Here is a 22,848-nt window from a genome sequence, read left to right on the forward strand (position 1 = left end):
GGTAACACGAACAGGGCCGAGACGAAGAGGGCGAGAGGAAGAACAACAACAGGAATGAAGGAGCAACGCATGGAGCAGATAAGGAGAAAACACTTAACGAAGCACAAGTGGAACAAGCGGGCGTGAGAGGGAGTGTATGTGTTGCCAACAAAAAAAAAAAAAGGGGGAAAAAAGCAGGCAGGCAGGCAGGCTAGCAAACACATGCACGTCGGCAGCAAGTGGTGGTGGAGGTGGTGGAGAACTAGGTAGTGGAGAGGAGGGGAGGGAGGGAACGGATGGTGCATGTGAAGGTGGAGGAGAATGAAGGGTGGGTAGATGTGGGGGTGATGCCTGTGGTGGTGGTAACAGTGTAGAAGGTGTGCGGGTAAGAGAGAGAGAGATGAAGAAGGAAGAAGTATGATGAAGGAGGAGGAGGAGGAGGATGGGAAGGAAGAGGAGAAGAGTGATGATGCAGAAGTATGGAAGGAGACAGAAAGAAAGAAATAGGGTGAGTAGGAAGGCTGGGGAAGCGAGGAATGAGAGAAGGATAATGAACGTGGAGTAGGAAAAGAAGGAGGCAGGAAAAGCGGGAGGAGGAGGAGGCAGGAAAGAAGGGAATGAGGAGGAGGTAGGAAAAGGAGGAGAATGCTGTTGCTGCTGATGATCAAGAGGAGGAGGAGGAGGAGGAGGAGGAAGATAGAAGCAGGAGGCAGGAAGACTGAGACAACACCAAGGAAGTAACTTAAATCGAGATGAGGGGATGACAGGGGCTTGGCTGGTAATGTTAACTTGTTTGTCTTTTTTCCCGCCTTTTTTTTCTCGTCTCGTCCTCGTTAGTCCCTCATTCAGCCTATTTCCAGTGTCACCTTGGCAACTAGCACCATCCTTCCCCTGTCTCCTCCGCTTCCTCGCACTTCCTTTCCTCTTTCGTCATCCATCTAACTTCCTGTCGCCAACTGCATGTGTTCGTTTTTTTTCCCTTCTCATGCAAGGCTCCTCTTACCATTTTTTATATATTATTTTCCTTGTCTTCCTTTTCCTTTTTCTTTCTTTCTTTCTTTCTTTCTTTCTTTCTTTCTTCTTCTTTTTCTTCTTCTTTTTCTTTTTCTTTTTCTTCTTCTTCTTCTTCTTGTCTGCTTCCCCCTCCCCTCCTCTTCCTTCTCTTAGAAAAAGTGGCCGGCAAGAGCATCGAAAAAAATATCAAACTTGTAAGTTCCCAGCACGGTTTCCGAAAGAAACGCTTCTGCTCAACCAGTTTATCGAATTTTTCTAACAGTATTTGATTGCGAAAACCAGATGAGTCATATCCCCAACGATGTTACATGTCTTGACTTTCATAAAGTCTTTGACATGGTACCAGCAGGTACAGGAGATAGTTTGATGAGACCTCACCTGGAATACGCGGTGTTGTTCTTGTCACACAACAGCAAGAAATGTATTAAGTTGCTTGAAAGATTGCACCGGATACCTTTACTAGTTCAAAAACGTCAGGCACACCAAGTTATGTCAGTTAAAAACTAACCCGATAACTATAAATATTTGTTTACCGATTAAGATAAGGTAATGCAAGAGACATCGCCATGAATATATTTTTCTCAGACTGAGTCATCCTCTGCTGGAATAAATCTTATGCAGATGTCTGTAGTGGGAAAATAATTATTTGTTTGAAATTTTCATTTACCGTTACTTTGTTGCAACAATAGTGAACGTAGGTACCTTCACATGTACTCCAAGTGCATTGGCAGCCTCGTGATAAGCTTTCTAATGCCTGATCTTTGCATGCTTTCATGAGTCCTAATTATCCTCAGCGTCTCTCCTCATCCAGGCCTCGTGTTCTTAGTGGCAGTGATGGTGATGCTTGAATCTTTATCATGTTGTCTGCGCTAACTGAATTGACACGAGAGGAATGGTCAGCAGGAGGAGGAGTTTGTTGTTGTTGCTACGGTTTCTTTGCTATCTTGTTATTAATGCCTTTGTTGTTATTATTTTTGTTACTTGTTGTCGTCGTTGCCATTACTATTATTATTATTATTATTATTATTATTATTATTATTATTGTTGTTGTTGTTGTTGTTGTTGTTGTTGTTGTATCATCATTGTACTACTACTACTACTACTACTGCTACTACTACTACTACTACTTTTACTACTACTACTACAATGGATGAGGCAAGGGGAACCGAGATGTCCAAGGTACTGCTGCGGCAACAATTGAGGGCATCACATGATATCATTTTTTGTGGATTCCTTGCGAAGTGTGGATGTTTTTGCCTAAGAGGAGGAGGGGCAGCTGTGTGAGGGGGGAGGAAGCTGGAGGGTTGGTAAGAGCCAAGAGATGGAGAAATAGCGTGTGGATGAGTGGATGGGAGGCCAGGAAAAAAGTGGAAGATGGAGGATCAAAGTGGTGGATGAACGCGTAGGGAATGAATCAAGAGGAACGAGAATGAGAAAAAAGAGACAAATGCAAGCAAGCCAAAAAAACGTAACATCAACACACGATACAGAAAAAAAAGTTGGATTCTTCTGATGTGGCAAGAATGAGCTGTGCGGAAGAGTGGATGAAAGGATGGATGAATGCACGAGTGGAGAGACGCACGAACAAACGGAGAGAGGAGGAGGAGGAGGAGGAGGAGGAGGAGCAGAGGGTGGAAGGTAGGCAAGGAGAAGAAGAGTGAGAGAGGGAGAGCAAGGAGGAGGGGATGCTTGAGGGAACAGTAGCACAAGTTGAGGGAAGGTGTCAGCCACGCAAGGAGCTCAGTCAGAACCGATAATAGTGATTGGGCGGCCTATTACTCCTCTGCAGGCTACAAACCCACCTCCCCACCTACCAACCCACCCCCTCAACCCCTTGCCTGTGTGTTGAGGAAGGCGGCGAGAGGAAGAGAGGGAGAGAGAGAGAGGGGCCGAGAACTACTTTTCCCAGACGCATGACGGATGGGTGGTCCCGTCATACTGCTTGGTGGGCATCCTTCGTCTCGAGTCTCCTCCTCTCCTGCATACCAACAGAATTACCGCCGCCCGCTCTGCCCTTCGTCATATCACTGCCCCGTCCCCTGACCTCGACTCCATTACTTTCTTCTTCCTCTTCTTCTTCTTTTTCTTCTTCCTCCTCTTCTTCTTGTTTCTGGTACGTCTATCGCTTAGTCGCTTCGTGTGTTCAGCTTCCCTTCCTCTGATCTTTTGTATTTTTTCCCTATTTAACGTTTTTGGTTGCTTTTCTCTTTTCGTTCCGTTTCTTTATTTGCTTTGACTGACGACACCCCTCCCTCTCTCAGGCCTCTTCCTCCTCCTCCTTCTCCTCCTCCTCTTTCTTCTCTCTGTCTTCCTTCTTCTCTCTTCCTTCTCTCTCCTCTTTGCACCCTTCTCTCTTTACCCTCCTGCCCTCTCTTTTTTTCTCTCCCTGCTCTTCTCCCCCTCCATACCCTCCACTTCCCTTCGTAATCTCCTCCTTCTCCTTCTACTTTTCCTCCTCCTCCTCCTCCTCCTCCCCCAATGCCTCCGTGACTGCCAATAACAACATCGCAAAATCTTATGTACGAGTAGTGATCTTCCTTCCTTTTCTCTTTTTAACAATCTTGTTTTTCGTTCAAGCAAACATTTTTTCATGTAAGGAGCCCCCCCCCCCCCTCTCTCTCTCTCTTTCTCATTCTCTCTGTTTTTTTTTCTTCAGGTTTGTTTCCTCTCGCGGTGAATTCGTCTTCCACGCGAGGCAGGTTACGACACCCTCACCCTACCCCTCCGCCTCGTCCTGGTTCTCGAGGCTCGGGACTGGCGGCGCTGGTGCCTAGGTGCATAAATCAAGTCCTGAAGCACGCCGCGAGTTCCCTGCCCGCTGAGGAGGTCTTTGTGGCTAACGTCTGTGTTTTACTACTACTACTACTACTACTACTACTACTACTACCCCTACCCCTCCTCCCCTACTACTACTACTACTCCTACAACTTCTACTACATGCAAAAAGAAGTATACAAGAATTATTACGATGTTTTCCTATTTCCATTGTTTCTTTTCTTTCTGATCTCTCCCTCTTCCCGACGTGCTCTTCCTCCCTAGGCCGCTTCCCGGAAAGGTCTCGGCGGCATACGTAAAGCCTCTGAGTTGGGCAATTGTTGGAATGACATCCATTTGTGTTACCGTCACAACCGGAGGGCGATACTGCTGCCCAGCTCCGGGGCACGCACGGCCATCACACTTCAGGGAAAAGACGAGGACACGGTGTTCTGAGAAGTATTTAAATCACGGCTGTAAGAAAGTAAGAGAGCGAGCGAGCGAGCGAGCGCGCCATGCACACACACACACACACACACACACACATCCTTCGTCATTACATGCCTGATTGAGCCGCATGCTATCTACCCTTTGATGGGTCTAGAAAACCTTTGTAGTACATCGTTAAACTCATAAACAGGTTCCAAGGTGAACCCCGATCTCGGCACGGATAATGTTGCTAAGAAATGCTACACTTTGTCGCTTTCTTCACAGCAACGAGAAAATTATGGTCATAAAACTTTTGAGAAAACTCGTAAAGCATCATTAAAATGCTGCGGAGCCTCGGCAGCCAGAGCCCAGTGGCCTAGAGAGGCTCGGGACTTGTGGCTGTGCGGAGGGCGGCAGCCTGAACCCTTTCTCGTGATTCTCTGAAGTGCGCATTACCTGGACCGGCCTGCACGACCTGCAGCACCCCGGAGCCACGCGGCGTGACCACCGCCGCCCCGGTGGCCGCCCGGCACCAGCCAGCACAGGCGGCGGCGCTCGTTGCTCAGCTGGCGGCGACGCGGCACCTCTACTCACACTGGGCTGTCAGGCGGGTAATAAAAGGCTGCAATATTCTGATTACCTGTCAGTGCCTCCGTGTCAGGCCCGCGCCCCCCGCAGCCTTATGACTGGTTGAGAGACACGCACCCCACGGCTCCCGGCGGGTGGGGGGCGGGGGCTGTGACGTGGGGCTGCCCCGCCGACAACACGCTCAGCCCATCATGTCGCGGTGAGTCAGAGTAAAATGATGAGTCTGTTTCCCTTATGCGGCCGCGCGGTGCCTGTCGCGGCCACGCTTCTTGCCGGCTCAGTGGATGACTCGCCCATTTTTTTATTTACTTTCAATCTTACTTTAACACACCGATTATTATCCTACTAATACCACTTTGTTGCTCCACTACTACTACTACTACTACTACTACTACTACTTTTACCACTACTACTACTTCTACTACTGCTATATCGACGCACTCATCTATCTACACTTCAACACACACATGAACACACATCCATCCTGCATCCTCACCCGCATCCACCTCTTGATATCCCCCCTTCCCCCCACCACACACATGCACTTCGCAGCACCAAAATAACCCCTAGTCATTAATCTTTATCGGTGTCACTTGTATGCTGTAAATTTGATGAAGCTAGTTCGGTCCATCTCTCTCTCTCTCTCTCTCTCTCTCTCTCTCTCTCTCTCTCTCTCTCTCTCTCCTTCACTTTAATATTCCCGCGTTGTTGAGTCTGTGATTGAAGGGAAAACTGCGATATATGATAAAGATCTTGTATACGTAGTAGCTATGTGGAGTATATGCTGTAAGGCTTTAAAATAAAATAGGTAGGAGATTTAGGAATTCAGCGTCGTAGTATGTGTGGGTTTCGTTCTCAGTTCAAGGCGACTTTTCAAAATAATCGACTTGTATGTAATTTACTGCATTTCACTGACAAGGTTTCAATTATTATCAACATTCTTCTTCTACCTTCTCCTCCTCCTCCTCCTCCACTCCGCTTCCTCACTCCCTCGGTCACTCCTCCTTCGCAGTGTTTTTCCCTTTAACTTCGACGTGACATTTAAAACGGGTTGAGGGACAGAAGGCCACGGCGACCCCAATAAACTCTCCCCCTCCCTCTTTTTTCCTTATCCTCCTCCTCCTCCTCCTCCTCCTCCTCCCTCCCGCCACTGTTGCATCTATCCTTCCCAGCTGCAGACCCAACCTTCACCTCTTCTCGTCTCACGTTGCCCTCATCTTTCATCCTTTTTCCTTTTTCTTTTTCTTCCTCTTCGTTTGCTTCTTCTTCTTCCTCTTCATCTTCTGCTTCTTCTTCCTCTTCTAGTCCTTCTGTTTCTACTTCTGTTTTATTTTCTTCTTCATCTTCTTCGCTTCCTTTGCTTCTTTTTTCTTCTTCAATTAATATTCTTGTTCTTAATTAATGTTCTTATTTTTGTTCGTTATGTCCTTGTTCTTGTTCTTCTCAATGACATTTCCAACACACCCTTACGTCTCTCTCTCTCTCTCTCTCTCTCTCTCTCTCTCTCTCTCTCTCTCTCTCTCTCTCTCTCTCTCTCTCTCTCGGCTCACTACGTCTGGGAGTGAGGCAGCATGAGGGAGAGAGGGAGACTGAGATAAGTATTGGGAGAGGGAAGGGAGGCTGCGAGGGGTGTTTTTATGGAGAGAGAGAGAGAGAGAGAGAGAGAGAGAGAGAGAGTGTGTAAAAAGGGTAAACGGAAGATGAAGGGGAAGGGGTAAAGGGTGAGATGAAGATGGGCAATGAAGGGAATGAAGAGTGAATGGGAGTTAAAGGTAGGTGAGGGGAGGTTGGGAAGGGGTAAGAAGGGGACGAAATGGTAGGTGAGGTAGGATCAAAGGGAAGAGGAGGAGATGAGAAAAGGGGTGGGTAGGGGGAAGAAAGAGGGTACATGGAAGGGGTTGAAGGTTGAGAGGGGAGTGAGAGAGGGGTAAGGAAGGGAAGAATGGTAAGTGAGATGAGAGAAGGATAAGGATGCTGGGTAGGGGGAGGAAAAATGGTACAAGGAAGGGGCTGGAGGATGAAAGGGGAGTGAGAGAGGGGTAAGGAAGAGAAGAAATGGTAAGAAGAGGAGATGGGAGAAGGGTAAGGTTGCTGGGTAGGGGGAAGAAAGATGGTGCAAGGAAGGGGAGGAGTGAGGAAGGGACCAGCGGCAGGGGAGGGGCAGGGGGTAGCGTGAGGGAGAGGCTGAGGGCAGGGGCCAGGTGGAGGGGCCATCTGGAGGCCGCTTAGGGAGGACACGTGAAGGCGGAGAGTTATGACGCTGAAGAGGGTTGGGTCGTCGACTTGGGGTATCACAACCTTTTTTAATCTATTCCTAATGCGTGTTTCTTATTGCTTTGTTTTAATAGCGGGTCTTTATCATCATTATTTTCATTATTATCATTGTTACTTCTATGGTGGTGAGGGTAATGCTCAGGTTATTTAATTTTTTTTTTCGACTGAGCTTACATCACACTCTCCTCTCCTCCTCCTTCCCCTCTCCCCCTCCTCCTCCTCTTTCTCTCCCTGTCTCGTCCTTGGCTGACTCCTTTTCTTCTTCCTCCTCCTCCTGCTTCTCCTCCTGCTCTTCCTGGTCCTCCTCCTGCTCCTCTTCTTCCTCCTCTCACCTCCACTACCAGTTCACCCTCGCCCTCACACTCCTCCCCCTCACCCTTCTTGTTTACTTTCCTTGTAATTTTACACTTATTAATCTCTCTCTCTCTCTCTCTCATATGTATCATCTCTTGTTTATTCTTTCGTTTTGTTTAAAAATTATGCAAAACGTTTCATGCGGGCAGGACACACACAGACACACACACGGAGGTTCGAGCCCCGCTCACGCCGGGATTTTTTGCTGACAAGGAGCGGTTACTGTCCCACCTTGAGCAAGGGGGATGGGGTGTGTGGTGTGTGAAGGCCCGGCGGTACCCAGAGATCGACTATAATGAGGCTTACTCTAATCAGGACGGCGCTTGCTGCTTGTTGGGGAGTCCAACTCGTGATTAGGCCGTGTGGTGAATTAAACACACACACACACACACTGTAAGGAGGTATAGTGGGAGATATTTGAAAGTGGAGGTAGCGAAACGGCATGGGGGAAAGATTTTTAAGACTGACGATGGAAAACTTGATGACGCAATGGGTGAAGGAGTACACGAGATTCAGAAGTGACGACGAACCGGCGAGACTGGACCTGGTGTTAACAAAGGGAATGCACTTGATGAATGAATTAAGGTATGGGTGCCCCCTGGGAAAGAGAGATCACGTGATAATTGAGTTGGAAACAGAGGAGGAAGGAAGTGAGGGGGATGAATCATATAAAAGAAACAGGTTAAACATTAGGAAGGCAGACATGGAAAATCTCAGGAAATACTATGGAAAGCTAGACTGGGAAGAGTTAAAGAAAACAAGGGAGGTGCAAGAAAAGTATGATATTTTTCTGGAGGCGTATAAATCAGGAGTTATGAAATTTGTACCAGAATACAAACATAAAAAAAAAGGAAAAAAGGACTGGTTTAATGTAAGATGTGTGAAGTTAAAAGAAAAAAAAGGAGACAAAGCGTGGAAGAGATTGAAAATAAATAAAAACCAAAGGAATAGAGAAGGTTTTAAGATAGCGAGAAATGAATACGTGAAAATAAGGAGAGAAGAGTAGGGATATGAAAAGGATATTGTAGAAAAGTGTAAGGAAGAACCTAAACTGTTATAATGATTCATAAATGGAAAAATCAAACCAAGGGAAACAATATAAAGATTGAGTGGTGGGAAGATGATGATCGAAGTTCCAGGAAGTTTTTACAAAAGAATCACAATTCAACGAACCACAAGAAAACAAGATAAATGTTCATATGGAAGAAGTCATAGTAACGACAGAGGAGATATATGAAATGATGGGGAGCTGGAAGAGAGGAAAGCAGTAGGACCGGATGGAGTCTCAGGTTATATATTGAAAGAATGGAGAGATCAGCTGGTTGGACCGGTATATGATATCATTAAATGCTCATTAACAACTGGTAAAGTACCAAAGGAGTGGCGGAGGGCTGAAGTGGTCCCTATATTCAAAAGTGGAAGAAAGGAAGAACCCCTATATTACAGACCTGTATCATTGACCAGTGTAGTATGTAAAATATGTGAGAAAGTGATAAAGAAACAATGGACGAGATTTCTAGAAGAGCATAATATAATCACAAGTAAACAATATGGCTTCAGAAAAGGGCGCTCATGTGTAACAAACTTACTGAGCTTTTACTCAAGAGTGACAGACAAAATACAGAGAGGACGAATGGGTTGATTGCGTTTTCTTGGACCTGAAGAAGGCGCTCGACAAGGTTCCACATACAAGACTACTATGGAAGCTGGAGAATAAAGGAGGTTTGAAAGGGAAAATGAAGAACTGGATGGAAAGCCACTTAAGGGGAAGAGAGATGAGAACAGTGGTTAAGGACATGAAATCGGAATGGAGAATTGTAGAGAATGGAGTACCTCAAGGATCGGTATTGGCACCTGTACTCTTCCTAGTACGTATATGTAAATGATATGACAGAGGGAGTAAACAGTTATATGAGCCTGTTTGCAGACGATGTAAAACTGTTAAGACATATTAGAAACAGTAAAGACTGGGAAATTCTGCAAGATGACCTGAACAAGATTTGAAAATGGAGTATTAAATGGGAGATGGAATTCAATGTGACGAAAAGTCATGTAATGGAAATGGGAAAGAGTGAAGGGAGACCAAAATGGACATATAAAATGGGAGATGGAGAAATATTAAAGAATTTTCAAGAAGAGAGAGATCTGGGAGTGACAATACAAGATAATCTACAGCCTAAGAGTCATGTAAAGAGGATATTCAGTGATAAAATGGTGAGAAATATAGGATAAGCATTTCACTACATGGATAAGGATATGATGAAAAAGTTAATAACCACTATGATTAGACCAAAATTGGAATATGCGGAGGCGGTGTGGTCTTCCCATAAGAAGAAATAAAAAAAATAAAAAAATAGAAAGAATACAAAGAATGGCAACAAAAGTGGTTCCAGAACTGGAGGGATTGACATGTGAAGAAAGCGTAAAGGAGATGGACCAACCAACACTGGAACAAAGAAGAGAAAGGGGAGACCAATACAAATTTATAAATTATTGAGCAAAATGGAAGATGTAGATAGTGAGGAGTTACTAGTAATAAAAGGAATAAACACCAGGAGCACAAGAGGACACAGTAAAAAATTGCGGAAAGGAAGATGCTTGAGAGACATAAAGAAATATGGCTTCCCGCAAAAAAATATAGAGGTTTGGAACAGACTAAGTGAGGATGTAGTATCAACGAAGAGTGTGCAAAGTTTTAAGGAAAAGTTGGACAGATACAGATACGGAGACGGGACCACACGAGCGTAAGCCCAGGCCCTGTAAAGCTACAGCTAGGTAAATACAACTAGGTAAACACACACACACACACACACACACACACACACACACACACACACACACACACACACACACGGATGTTCAGAGGCATGAGGACTACAAAAAACAAGCCATTGATGTATCATGAGTATGTCTTTTTTCGTCCGTTCTGTTGCGGGTGGAGGTGGTGGTTTTACTTTCCCTTCGCTGCATTTTTTTCCTTTAATTATTTTATTATCTCCGGCTTTATCTCCGGCTTTATCTCCGGCTTCTTTCGGTGTGCGCTCTTGTTTTTTTTTTGGCTGAGTAATTATTGCCGTAATTACTACCTGTTGTTGCTCTGTTGTATTTATTATTTCATCTTACACCGAAGGGGGCGGAACAAAAGCGAAGCAACCCAGAAAAGAGAGCCCACACTCATCACGCTCCCCTCCACACAAAAAAAGGCAAAAATGGTCACAAGAACAAGATTATCGAAAAGCAATTATCGGAAAACATAATTAATTTTGGTGAGTTGACGTCCCCTCTTGAAGGACGTAAAAGTCATACGAAAGAGGAAATATAAACAAAGTTCGACTATTTCAACGAACACCAGGGAATGGGATGAAGGGAGGATGACTGGAGCCACTGGTTGCCTCTCATGATGCTAGAAAGGACAGCTGAGGAAGTAGTAGTAGTAGAATTAGTATCGTGGCTGTAGCAGTAGTAGCACTTGATGTTAGTTTTATTGGTGTCGTTGAGGGAACTGTTTTTGTTATTGCTTTATTAGTCATTGTAGCAACAACACGTTTTTACTCTGCTTCGGGGGATGGGAGCTGCGGGATTCCCTGCCTCCTCCTCCTCCTCCTCCACCTCCTCCTCTTCCTCCTCGAGAAAGAGAGAGAAAGAGAACAGCGACGCGTTGCGAAAATACTCTCGTTGAGGGCACAGCCGTATAATTAAAACATCAGGCAACACCACCTCTTAAAACTGGGAAAAAATAGACAACGGGGGAATTTGACACGAGTCTTAAAGTGTGTGAACAAGTTTAATAACGTCGATCACTCATTATTTTTAAATCCAAAATAACCTGATAACTTGAAATAACGACCGAGTGATTCAAGTCGAACGATGCAACGCAAAAAAAATGTCATGAGTTTCTTTTTTTAGAATTAAAGTCATCTCATTTACATTGATACATTAAAGTCATCTCAATAATAGTCATCTCATTTATAAAGTCATCTCATTTACATTGATACATTAAAGTCATCTCAATAATAGTCATCCCATTTATAAAGCCATCTCATTTATATAGTTGTCATTTTATTTATAAGTCGCATTACTTAAAATGGTAAATTCTTAGCGACAGGAGTGAAATGATCGCTGTCAAGTTCAGTCGGAAGTATTCCCTCACTATCTTCTTCGTCTCCCTCTCATTGTTTCTCTCTTTCTCTTCTTTTTCTTCCTGTCTATTACTCTCCATCTACTGCTTAATATCCATCATTCCTTTCTCATTTATCAGTCTTCATTTTACTTATTTTTCCTGCTTTTTTTTCTTTCACTAAATTTGTTCTCCCTTCACTGTTCCTCTCATTCTCTTCCTTTTCTTTCTGTCCTTCATTATTATCATGCTTTATGAAATCACCAAAGCGAGGAACCTCTGTATGAGCCACCCGGATTTCTGTTGCCTGATCTTCCCTGTTTCCATGCTTCCTCCTCCTCCTGCCGCTGCTCCGCCACCACGCCCATAACATTAGCAGCCCATCACATCCCTCGCAGCGCACATCCAACATTACGATCTTAATGCGCGGCCCCAACAGTCACTCAGACGTCGTGCCCTCACTACAAACACTCTCATTTTGCATCTCCAGCTGTGTGTGCGTGTGCGTGTGTGTGTGTGTGTGTGTGTGTGTGTGTGTGTGTGTGTGTGTGTGTGTGTGTGTGTGTGTGTGTTGTTTTATAGGTGAAATTTAGTGTCTTATTTTTTTATTATTATTTTTTGCTTGTTGATAGTCTGATTCTGGATGTACTGGAAGGCTATTGTGTGTTTGAGGATAGGGGGGTTGCGTGTGCGTGTGCGTGTGTGTGTGTGTGTGTGTGTGTGTGTGTGTGTGTGTGTGTGTGTGTGTGCGCTAAAGGGTGGGCCAGGTGGAGGAGCGGGACTCTTCCTCCCTACATACCTCCACGGCCAGGTGTCGGAAATGTCAGCTTCTGGAGCACCTGTGAGGCAGACCACCGCCCCTGCACTCCTAATTAGTGTGTGCACCTGTGTCCTCCTCTTCACCCACCCTTCGATCGTCCTTCAGCCCCCCCCCCTTCCCCTTCCCCTTTCTTCCCTTACCTCCTCTTCCTCTGTATCTATTCCCTGTATTCTTAAACGTATCTGCGCCTCTCATAGAAGTTGATGGGATTTTCATGGACTATTTTGTGATCCTAGTGATAGTTTTACACGATTTCTGCAACTCGAACCGGAAATCACCCATGAAAACCCGGTCAAAGAGAGAGAGAGAGAGAGAGAGAGAGAGAGAGAGAGAGAGAGAGAGAAGAATCAAAGGTAGGTATGAGGTAAAGGAAATGGGAAGTAAGAAAAATGTTGCAGAAGGGAGTAAAGAGGATTGATGCGATGATTGAACAGGTATTAATCTTCTCTGTGGCCTTGGAAAATCGTCGTTATGGGAGTCCGAAGCTTTTAAGAATATAGACCTACGTGTTTCTGCGTCTGCCGTCATCCTTGTTTTCGTCAGCTGAGTTCCTTCAAGCTCCCCTGTCTGTCTGTTTATCTATCTACCTATCTGCTTCCCTCTCTATCTCTTTATCTATTTATTCATTTACCTATCTATCTGTCTGCCTCCCTCTCTATCTCTTTATCTATTTATTCATTTACCTATCTATCTGTCTGCCTTCCTCTCTATCTCTCTATCTATTTATTCATTTACCTATCTATCTGTCTGCCTCCCTCTCTATCTCTCTATCTATTTATTCATTTACCTATCTATCTGTCTGCCTCCCTCTCTATCTCTCTATCTATTTATTCATTTACCTATCTATCTGTCTGCCTCCCTCTCTATCTCTCTATCTATTTACTCATTTACCTATCTATCTGTCTGTCTATATACCTGTGTTCTCTTCATCCACCTAAACATGACCTCCTTCCTTACTCTCTCTCCCAATTCATTCTCTCTCACCTCCTCTTCATCTCCTTTCCTTCTTTCCTTCTCCATCCTATGCCTCATCCACTTCTTCTCCTTCTGTTTCCGGTTGTTCCCTTCATTCCCTCCCTTATCATCATCTTGTTATCCTGTTTCCCATGTCTCTACTAAGTCTCCTATCTTCTTTCTTTATCCCTCTACTCATCCTTCGTTATCTTTTTCTTTCCTCGTGTATCCAGCTCTTATTTTTTTTTTCACTCCTCACGTCCATTTTTTTACCCTCCTCCTCCCTCATTCATTCCTCTATTCTCCTCTTTTTTTTCTTTCACCATCTTCGTCGTCGTCTTTCTACTGTACGTCTCTTTCTTTCTCTTTTTTTTTTCTTCCTTCCTTCGGTTCCTTCCCATCTGTTCCTTTAGTTTCATCTTTCCCTTTTCTTCGATCTATATTAATTTCATCTATTTCTCCTTTTTTTTTCTTTTGATCCACTCACTATCTTCTCCGTCTTCCTCTCATTGTTCCTCTCCTTCTCTTCTTTTTCTTCCTGTCTATTCCTCTCCATCTTCTGCTTTATATCCATCATTCCTTTCTCTTTTATCAGTTCCCATTTTTCTTATTTTTCCCATTTTTTTCACTAACTTTGTTCTCCTTTCACTGTACCTCTCATTCTCCTCTTTTTCTTTCTGCCCATCTGCTGCTTAATTTCCATCATTCTCTTCTCTCGATCATTTTCATTTCATTCATTCCTCTTTTCTCCTTTTTTTATTCCTTCACTATCTTCGTCTTCCTCTTATTGCCGTCTCTCTTTCTCTTCTTTTTCTTCCCATCTGTTTCTCTCCATCATCATCATTCCCCTCTCTTCGATCAATCTCCATGCCTCTGAGCCTCTCTTTCTTATCTTCAGCCTCCATCTTCACCCCCCTCTCCCCTCTCCCTCCTCCTCTCCCTTCCTTCCTCCTCCTCTCCTTCTCTCTCTTCTCTTCTCACCCGGATCTTCGTATTTATGGAAGAGAGAACCAATGTGTTGCCTTGATGTGATGGTGATGACGGCGATGGTGATGATAGTAATGGTGATGGATGATAGGTGTTGGTGCTGGTGTTGCTGGTGGTGGTGGTGGTGGTGTTGGCTGTTGTCGTGCTTGGAATCGTTGTTGCTACATTGGTGGTGGTGGTGGTGACGGTGGTGGTAGTGGTGGTAGTGGTGGTGGTGGTAGTAGTAGTAGTAGTAGTAGTAGTAGTAGTGGTAGTGTTAGTGGTTGTTGTTGTTGTTGTTGTCATTGTTGTTGTTGTTTACTGCAGTTATTATTGTTGGTGATAGTGGAAGTTTTCTTTTATGGAATAGTGGTGGTTGTTGAGGGTATGCTAATGATGGTGGTTGTGGTGATGGTGGTGGTGGTTGTTGTTGTTTTTATTGGTGGTGGTAGTGGTGGTGGTGGTGGTGGGAGTGGGGGTGGGGGTGGTGGTGGTGGTTGTTGTTGGTGGTGGTGGTAGTGGTGGTGGTGGTAGTGGTGGTGGTGGTAGTGGTGGTGGTAGTAGTAGTGCAGCCTTGGAAGCGCCACATCCCAACCTGGTTTTATTATTCAGGTTTTGACGGAATCGCTTTTTTTATAATTTCAATTCATAACTTCTCTCAAAGAAAAACTCACTAGAGAGAGAGAGAGAGAGAGAGAGAGAGAGAGAGAGAGAGAGAGAGAGAGAGAGAGAGAGAGAGAGAGAGAGAGAGAGAGAGAGAGAGAGAGAGAATGTGTGTCTGTTTCTTAGATTAGGACAATTTATTTATTTTAACACACTGATTTATCAACTATAGCCTTATTTCACCATTATTACTATCATCATCATCATCATCATCATCATCATCATCATCATCATCGTTACCCTTACTATTATCGTCACCATCATCACTATAGTCATCATCACTTCGGTAACATCACCATCACCATCAATCAGTGTTATTGTCATCGTCATCATTATAATTATTCCATCAAAAGAACAATGGGAGATACACAAAGCTGCGTCTCTCTAGGGGGCAGCACTGTATACCTATCACTCCCTTTGTTAAATAAATAAAAAGTTGCTAGCTCAGACAGAGGAAACGATAAGAACACTGGCGTCCTCTTTTTTTTACAGCAAAGGAGTCTGTTCAAGGGCATAAAAAAAGGAAACAGTAATGAAAAAAAGCCAAAAAAATCTAACAAATCTTTCACAGCAAGGAGAAATAAGCGATGCAATTCATAGCAACTCTTGAATGCTGGTAGATGAAGAAACTGAAGTATAAGAAAACACATCCCCGCACTTCCCTTCTTTTCCTCCGAGTGACTGACAGGACAATGCACAAACGAAAAGAAAGACGAAAGGAAAAAATAACCCGCAAGAGGAGAAAACGATGGAAAATATAAAAAGAAAATCATGGAAAAAACAGTAAATTTTGCCGAATATTATTACTGCAATATATGATAACCACAAGAAGACAGTGATGGCTGTGTCAGTGGCGGTGGTGGAGGTGGTGAAGGGGGCTGCGGTGTAGTGGTGATAATGATGGTGGCGGTGCAGAAAGTGATGTTGTGGTGGTTTCCTGGTGGTGAATAAGTTGATGGTGGTGATGGTGGTAGTGGTGAATGGGATGTAGTGGCGGTGGTGGTGTTGGGGCAGGTAAATGAGGTGGTATTGGTGGTGGTGACGGTGGTGGTGTTGGTGCGGGCGAAGGAGGGAGGAGCCTTAGGCCTTGGTGGGAGGGGAAGGGAGGGGAGGGAGGGTGGAGGACAGGGGTCGAGGGAGACCACTCATGTTAATTAAACGTGGAGGGAAGTAGAGAGAGACAGACATGCGAACAGAAATGGAGATAGAGAGATTGATGATAAAGAAACGGATGCGGTTGGATGAAGTGGGTTGACGAAAGAGGAGGAGGAGATAAAAAGGAACCCCAAGGAGAAGGAGAAAAGAGAGAAACAAGAAAGTGGGGGAGGGAAGACATGGGGAGCAAGAGGTATAAAGGAAACAAGAGAGGATAAAGGAAAAAATATAAATGGAGGAAGAAGGATAAAAATAGCAGCTGAGGAGGGAGAAAGCGGAGAAAAGAAGAGATGGAGAGGAACAAAATAAAGCAAAAATGAAGGAAAGATATAAAGGGACGAAAACCAATTAAATAAACAACTTAGGCGAGGTGGAGAGATTGAAAAAAAAGGGTATGGGGGGGGGGTAAGGGAAAAGACGGAGGGAGGGAGGAAGAGCAATCAGAAGCTGCGAGCAAGCGGTAGTTATTCTGGTGGTAAAGGTGGCCCGCAGGACACCAGGTGCTACTCTCACCTTTGTTAATGAACCACACACACACACACACACACACACACACACCTTCACGTCCCCTCCGCATCCGGCTGGCCACCCTCCTCCTCTTCTTCTTCCTCCTCCTCCTCCTCCTCCTCCTTCTCCACCTACCCGTCCTTCTCGTCTCGTCTGTCTCGTCTCGTCTGTCTCGTCTCCTGGTTCGCTTGGTTTCTCCCTCACTCTCTCCCTTCTGTGAGTGTGTGTGTGTGTGTGTTCTTTATCAGCTGAGCGCTATGCATGTGGTCAAACCCTGCCAAGACTTCCAACCAACTAAGACAAACAGACAGACAGGGCATGCAAGAGGAGGAATGGCAATGCAGTCGTCGCCGCGGAGAGTAATGTGGTCACCTTCCTTCCCTGTTGAGGGCGAGATGACTTGTCGACATTCCCGGGGGTTAAGTTATGGCCCAGAGCTAAACCCTCTGTCTCGGCGCTCTCAATGTTTCTGATGCGCCGACGAGATGAGACGTAATTGAGAGAGAGAGGGTAGGGGGAGAGGGTGTGAGAGAGAGAAGGTGGTGCAGAGAGAGAGAGAGAGAGAGAGAGAGAGAGAGAGAGAGAGAGAGAGAGAGAGAGAGAGAGAGACTTTTCTATAATCATATTTTAGGTGGATATTTACTTTTGCACTAGTGTTTGTTTGTTTATTTGCCTGTCTGTCTGTCTGTCTGTCTGTCTGTCTGTCTGTTTGCCAATCTGCCTGCGTGTCTGTTTATCTTTCAGTGTGCGTGTCAGTTTGTTTGTTTTCTTGTTTGTCTGTCTCCCAGTCTCTTATTTGCTTGTTTGCCTGTCTCTCTTTGTCTGTGTCTGTCTGTCTGTCTGTCTATCTGCCTGTCTATCTGTTTGTCTGTCTGCTGTTTGTCTATCTTTCTGTTTATCTGTCTGTCTATTTGTCTGTCTGTTTATTTGTTTGTCTGTCTGTCTGTCTGTCTGTCTTTCTGTTTATCTGTCTGTCTGTCTGTCTGTCCGTGTCAAGATGTGTCTGTCTGTCTGTTTGTCTGTGTCAGGGTGTGTCTATCTGTCTGTCCGTCTGTGTCCAGGTGTGTTTGTCTGTCTGTTTATCTGTCTGTATCTATGCATCTGTCTGTCTGTCTGTCTGTCCGTCTGTGTTGTCAAGGTGTGTCTGTCTGTCTGTCTTTCTGTCTGTCCGTCCGTCTGTCTGTCTCAGTGTCTGGTCTGCCGTCTGGTTGTGTACAAATAAGTATGTTTCCAGACATGTAAATAATACCCTCCCGCCCTAAAAAGAAAACATTCGCTTTGAATATAAACTTGATGATATATTTATCGATGGTTTACGACGCATAATTCAAGTACGGAGCTGCTAGTTCGAGAAAGTTTATATAAATAGGCTCACACACACACACACACACACACACACACACACACGATAACAACTTCTCCTGTGAAGGTGTACGTGTTCTACCTGGTGTTTGGAATGGCGTTACTGTTGGGTGGTGATGGTGGTGGTGGTGATGGTGATGATGACAGTGATGACGACGATGATGATGATGATGGTGATGATAGTGATGCCGACGATGATGATGATGTTGGTGATGATAGTGATGGTGATGATGGTTGTGGTGATAGTGGTCGGGGTGGTGGTGGTGGTTGTGGCTAAGACCCGTCCAAGACACATTTGATTTTTTTATTATAATTGTTTTGTTACTTTCTCCTAAATTTGAATGGTACGTTGTGTTTTTTTAATACCATCAACAAAAATAACAATGACTACAACAAGTTATGGCACCACAACCAGCAGAGTAAACAACAACAACAACAACAATAGTGATAATAATAATAATAATAATAATAATAATAATAATAATAATAATAATAATAATAATAATAATAATAATAATAATAATAATAACAATAATAATATACACCGCAATAGCAGGGCAAATGGCAGGTGGACGGGGAGGAGAAGACACCCGCTCCAAGGCTGGTCCCGCGGCCTTCGTGGAGGCTGGGTAAAATATTAGGCCAGTCACCGCTGCTATAAATATCTCGGCGCTTCCCTCCTAATGCGGCGAGGGTGAAAATAAACAAGCGAGCACACGCAGATAGCCCATCTAACGCCCCGTCCATCTTGATCTCTATTTATGCGTCTCTTTAGCTTTGTGTATCCATCTGTCTGTCCGTCTGTCCCTGGTCTTTTATCCTCCGGCAGCGGCACAGTTCTGCCCTCAGAGTCTGCGCCTCCTGATTCGGACGGTGCGGCCACTCGGAGGAGCCTCGGGGCGGGTCCAAGTTTCCGTGGGATCAGGGTGGACACTGAGCCCCGCGCCTTTTTTGGGCGTGGCGGGTGGAGGTTAGTGCCCCTGGCTGCATGACGGCTCGGGGCTATAGCGTACCGGCGGCCGTCGTCCCTGGGGTGTTAGTGGCGGTGTCAAAGGAGTCTTTAGTATTTAGAAAGCACTCAAAGCCACTCAAATCAAAAGATAAGAAAAATGACGATCTCCATAAAAATCGAAACTTATTCAAAAGTTTTTTTATCATTCTAGTATTATCAGCGTGTCGTGGATATTTTTCCTTCGGTAGGGATTCTTGGATCGCCTACTCTAACCGTTAACAAACTCGGGAGTTGTGCTGCAGACGACTGAATAAAGTTTACGAATATTTCAGCAGAGGAAATAAGTCAGTAATATGTAATTGTCAAGATGGCAGCCGTTGGCCTTTAAACTCCTGAGGGTTGCTGAAACACTTATCATTGGGGGAGACGCGGCGGCGGGTTAGTGAGCGGAAGGGGTGCAGCGACGCCCCTCTTTCCTGCTGACTGTTTTGACCACCACTGATTGGCCGAATATGACACTCATGTTATTTATCGACTTCAACTTTGACTGTTTCTTCCTTCAAGTAGGGTGCATGGGGGCAGCATGAGGCACATAAAGGCGTCACTGTAGATATTCGTCGAGGCGCCACAACCCAGAGTCGAGCACCATCGCCAGAGGAGAAAGTTTGAGAACCGTCAGGACGAGCATAAAAGAGGGAAGAATATTTTTTACGGCTAAACTAAAATCTTATAACTACTTAGGTCTAAAAAATAAGGTAGTGCCAGCAAGCGTGATTGAAACCAAAAGACCACATTTTTTTTCCGTGAAATGTAGTGCAGGGCCGAAGGATATGATGACCTTTTTTTTCTCTTTCCAATGCATTTTCCCCTTCCAGTAGTGAGCTTTTTTGGAAAGGGGAATCAGATCACTTCGATGAAGCGTTCATTTTTTTGGATATCCTTTGTCATCATTTTAGGAAAAAAACATTTACAGGAAATACTCCATTTTTTTCCTTTCGTTTCTTTGGTTTGCTTATTTCTGTTTGCTTTTGGTGGCTGTCATTGTGCCGGACTGATGACAGATGATGCCAGATGACATCATTGAGAATAGATCAAAATAACGTTGAGGTTGACGTTGATGTGACATATATAATGGACTTCCGGTGGTCAGAATGTAACATTATTTTTTCTAAAGTTGACTAAAACCAGGAGAGGAAAATCGTCGACTGATTTCCTGTTTGATTTTTTAGTGTCTGTCGGTGTAGTGACCCGTCTTGGCGCTGCAGCCGAGGCCTTTCGGCGGGGGGAGTCCCGAAGTAGCCAATGACACGGCCTGTGATTGGTAGGGCTGTACGATGGCGCCACTGAACTAGGAGAAAAAAGAACAGTGACGAGGAAACACTGACCAGGTCTCCTTCTTTCCAGGCCGGCGACGTGACGCGCCTCCGTGCAGCTGGTGACGCTGGAGGGAAACCGTTCCAGTCTGGCCTTCCAGAAGCAGCGGGGCTTCTCAGAGCAGACGGCGTGCGTCGGCGACCCTCCTCCCTCCCTCACATTCATCTTCTAGGAAAACACTTATGCCACTGCTGGTCAGGAACACTCGGGGTGAAGGCGGAGGAGGCGGCCGCGAGCAGCCACGCAGGACGGGCGGACGGTAGCTGCTGCAGTCGTGGCGCGCGGTGTCGGCCAGCCCTCACCCATGTTTCCACAGGTGCTGTTCGATGCCCCTCCAGTGCTCGTCTTATACATGTGTTATAACGCATCTGTCACTTGAGATTCGTCCAGTGTGCATTCAGCGATAAGGTGTCGATGCCTCTTGTAAGACAATAATGTTACCCGGTGAGCCTCTTGTGACGTAACACTTGCTCGCGGTAATGATCATCAAGCCACGCGGCAGAGGCTGAGCGTCTCTAAGTGTTCCCCGCTAAAGGCCGGGGCTGGGAGAGCCTCGAGCAGACAGGAGTGAGAGTGAGAACCCCAATGCGTAAACTGGTGCTGTTGGAGTGACCGAAATACACATTACTGAAACAAAACAAAAAAAAAAACACGTGACAGCCCTACGTCTTCTCTGGTGGACTCCAGTGAACCTGCCTTGAAGCAACACTCCTTGGAGCAGAGGAGTGACACCGCCTCGCCGTAACGACCGACCCTCCATCAGGGAACCAACCGATGGAACTCTGGAAGCCAGGTGCTCGTAAGACAAAAAAAGTAAGTGGACTCATTTAGATGTTTTCTCATTCATAACATACTGATTGGACCTTTCATCTCTGCCCCTCGCTGGGTGATCGTGTACTGGCGGGGAGGTGAATGGCTTCACCAGTCATTGGGGACACGAGTGTCACTTAACTGACGCGCAGGAAATGCCGCAGACAAGACAACACCCGTGACCTTCCTCTTCCCGCTGAACCGCCAAGCTGCGCCGCACGGAGTCATTTCCATTATGGCATTATTATTCATTATGAGGCATATTAATATATGATACTGAGTGTTTTCTTCAATCTTCCCTGAGTGATACTAACTGACAATGTTACATACTTATAAAATATTGGTTTTCCTCTCATGGTCACTAGATGCAACAGTAACGAAAATCATACGAGCAATGAAAGACACGACTACCCTTCCTCTCGCGTTGCCTCATCTACTTCAGCTTTGTACTCACGTTTTTAATAGGCGGTGTGCGGCTACCGTTCGTGTATCAGTATCAGGCCAAAAAAGGGGAACAAGTATGCTGAATAATATGCTCTCTGTGTGTCATCATAATCAGTAACAGACTTTTATTTCTCCAGGCAAACAACAGCAGCGGCGGCGACAAGTGGGCAGCAGCCTTGCCAGACGTGGTGGCTGACCTGAGCCTCACCGACGCCCCCGGCCCCCACCAGCCAGCCATGCTTGGCACTCGCGACCCCCACTACCTCGAAGAGCCTCGGCCCCGCCGCCGGGATGCCAGACCTCCTCCCCCGCCTGTAACCCCGCAGGGCCTTGGGGTTGCTCCGCAGGGCTTAGGAGCGTCTTCCAGCCAGCCTATGATGGGAGGAAGTGGCCCCGCTGGGTTAGGGACTTGTGGGTGGCGGCACAACCCCCAACACGGCCAGTGGGTGTCACAGCCGCCGGTGGACCCGCAAAGTGCCGGTGCCCCGCTTGCCTCGCCAGGCCTCGGCCCTGGTGGCGGGTGCGGCATGTCCTTTGAAGGTGATGGAGCAAGGATACGCAGCGCTTCCAGTGAGCCCCGAGGCCCGGCCGGTAACGGCGGAGACCGACGAGTTCGATGTTCCTCGGCCACCAGGTCTCGCCAGCACCGGCCTCGCCCAGCTCAAGGAGATCAGCCACCCCCTGCTCCCGTCAGCCCGACGCCCCAGTCTGGAGCAGCCGTCAGTCACGGGGGGCAGCAGCTTCCCTACCCCCCCGCTGGGCCCCAGCAGGGGGCGGGAGCCATGGGCATGGTGGGTGGTGTCCTAGCCCGCCTAGCTGGATGCTACGAGAACATGGAGCCTGGGCGCGAGGTGGGGGAGGGCATGGCCTACGGCTACCAAGTGAGCGACCTGGAGGCGCTGCTCACCCGCGCCTCGCCCTCCCGCCCGGCCAACCTCCCTATGGTGCTTGCCTCGGCCACGCGCCTCCATAACATGCGTCGGACGCCTGAGCCTCACTTACAGAACCAGCCTCCCGTCCGACCGTATTTACCGTTTGGAATAATAGTAAACGCTGTGTTCAAAACTCGAGACTGGTTGTATGTGAGGACAGCACACGGGGCGGAGGGTTATGTGCCATATCGAGTGTGTCTGCCGCTGGGGATCCTGCCGCCGCCTCGAGAGGGTCAGCACGCCTCCCCCTCCGGCATGGACGTGTCGGGCACTGCTGCGTGGGACAGTCGGACGGACATGTTTCAAGGAGGTCTCGCCCAGCTGCCCAGCCCTCCAACCGTTCCCGCTGCAGTGGCGGGTCTGGGCGCTGTCAACCAGGAGGCAGCAGTCCAGACTCGGG

At 46.3% G+C, this 22,848-nt stretch overlaps 1 protein-coding gene across 6 annotated transcripts in view; it reads left to right on the forward strand.

Moving 5' to 3' along the window:
• LOC127005888 (basic salivary proline-rich protein 2-like) overlaps positions 1-22,848 on the forward strand; it is a 43,594-nt gene that overhangs the window by 15,777 nt on the left and 4,969 nt on the right. For 4 of the 6 annotated variants that reach the window (XM_050875222.1, XM_050875221.1, XM_050875226.1 and 1 more), the window contains 2 exons: positions 20,293-21,075; positions 21,654-22,848. The exon at positions 21,654-22,848 is cut by the window's right edge and continues 275 nt beyond it. In XM_050875222.1, the coding sequence (XP_050731179.1) occupies positions 21,037-21,075; positions 21,654-22,848 (1,234 nt within the window). In that variant the 5' untranslated portion in view covers positions 20,293-21,036. Of the gene's footprint in view, positions 1-3,649; positions 3,820-4,279; positions 4,964-20,292; positions 21,076-21,653 lie in introns of those variants that run through there. The other 2 variants (XM_050875223.1, XM_050875224.1) reach the window with 2 other exon arrangements.

The sequence above is a fragment of the Eriocheir sinensis genome, chromosome 31 (assembly GCF_024679095.1).
Source record: "Eriocheir sinensis breed Jianghai 21 chromosome 31, ASM2467909v1, whole genome shotgun sequence".
NCBI classification, from domain to species: domain Eukaryota; kingdom Metazoa; phylum Arthropoda; class Malacostraca; order Decapoda; family Varunidae; genus Eriocheir; species Eriocheir sinensis.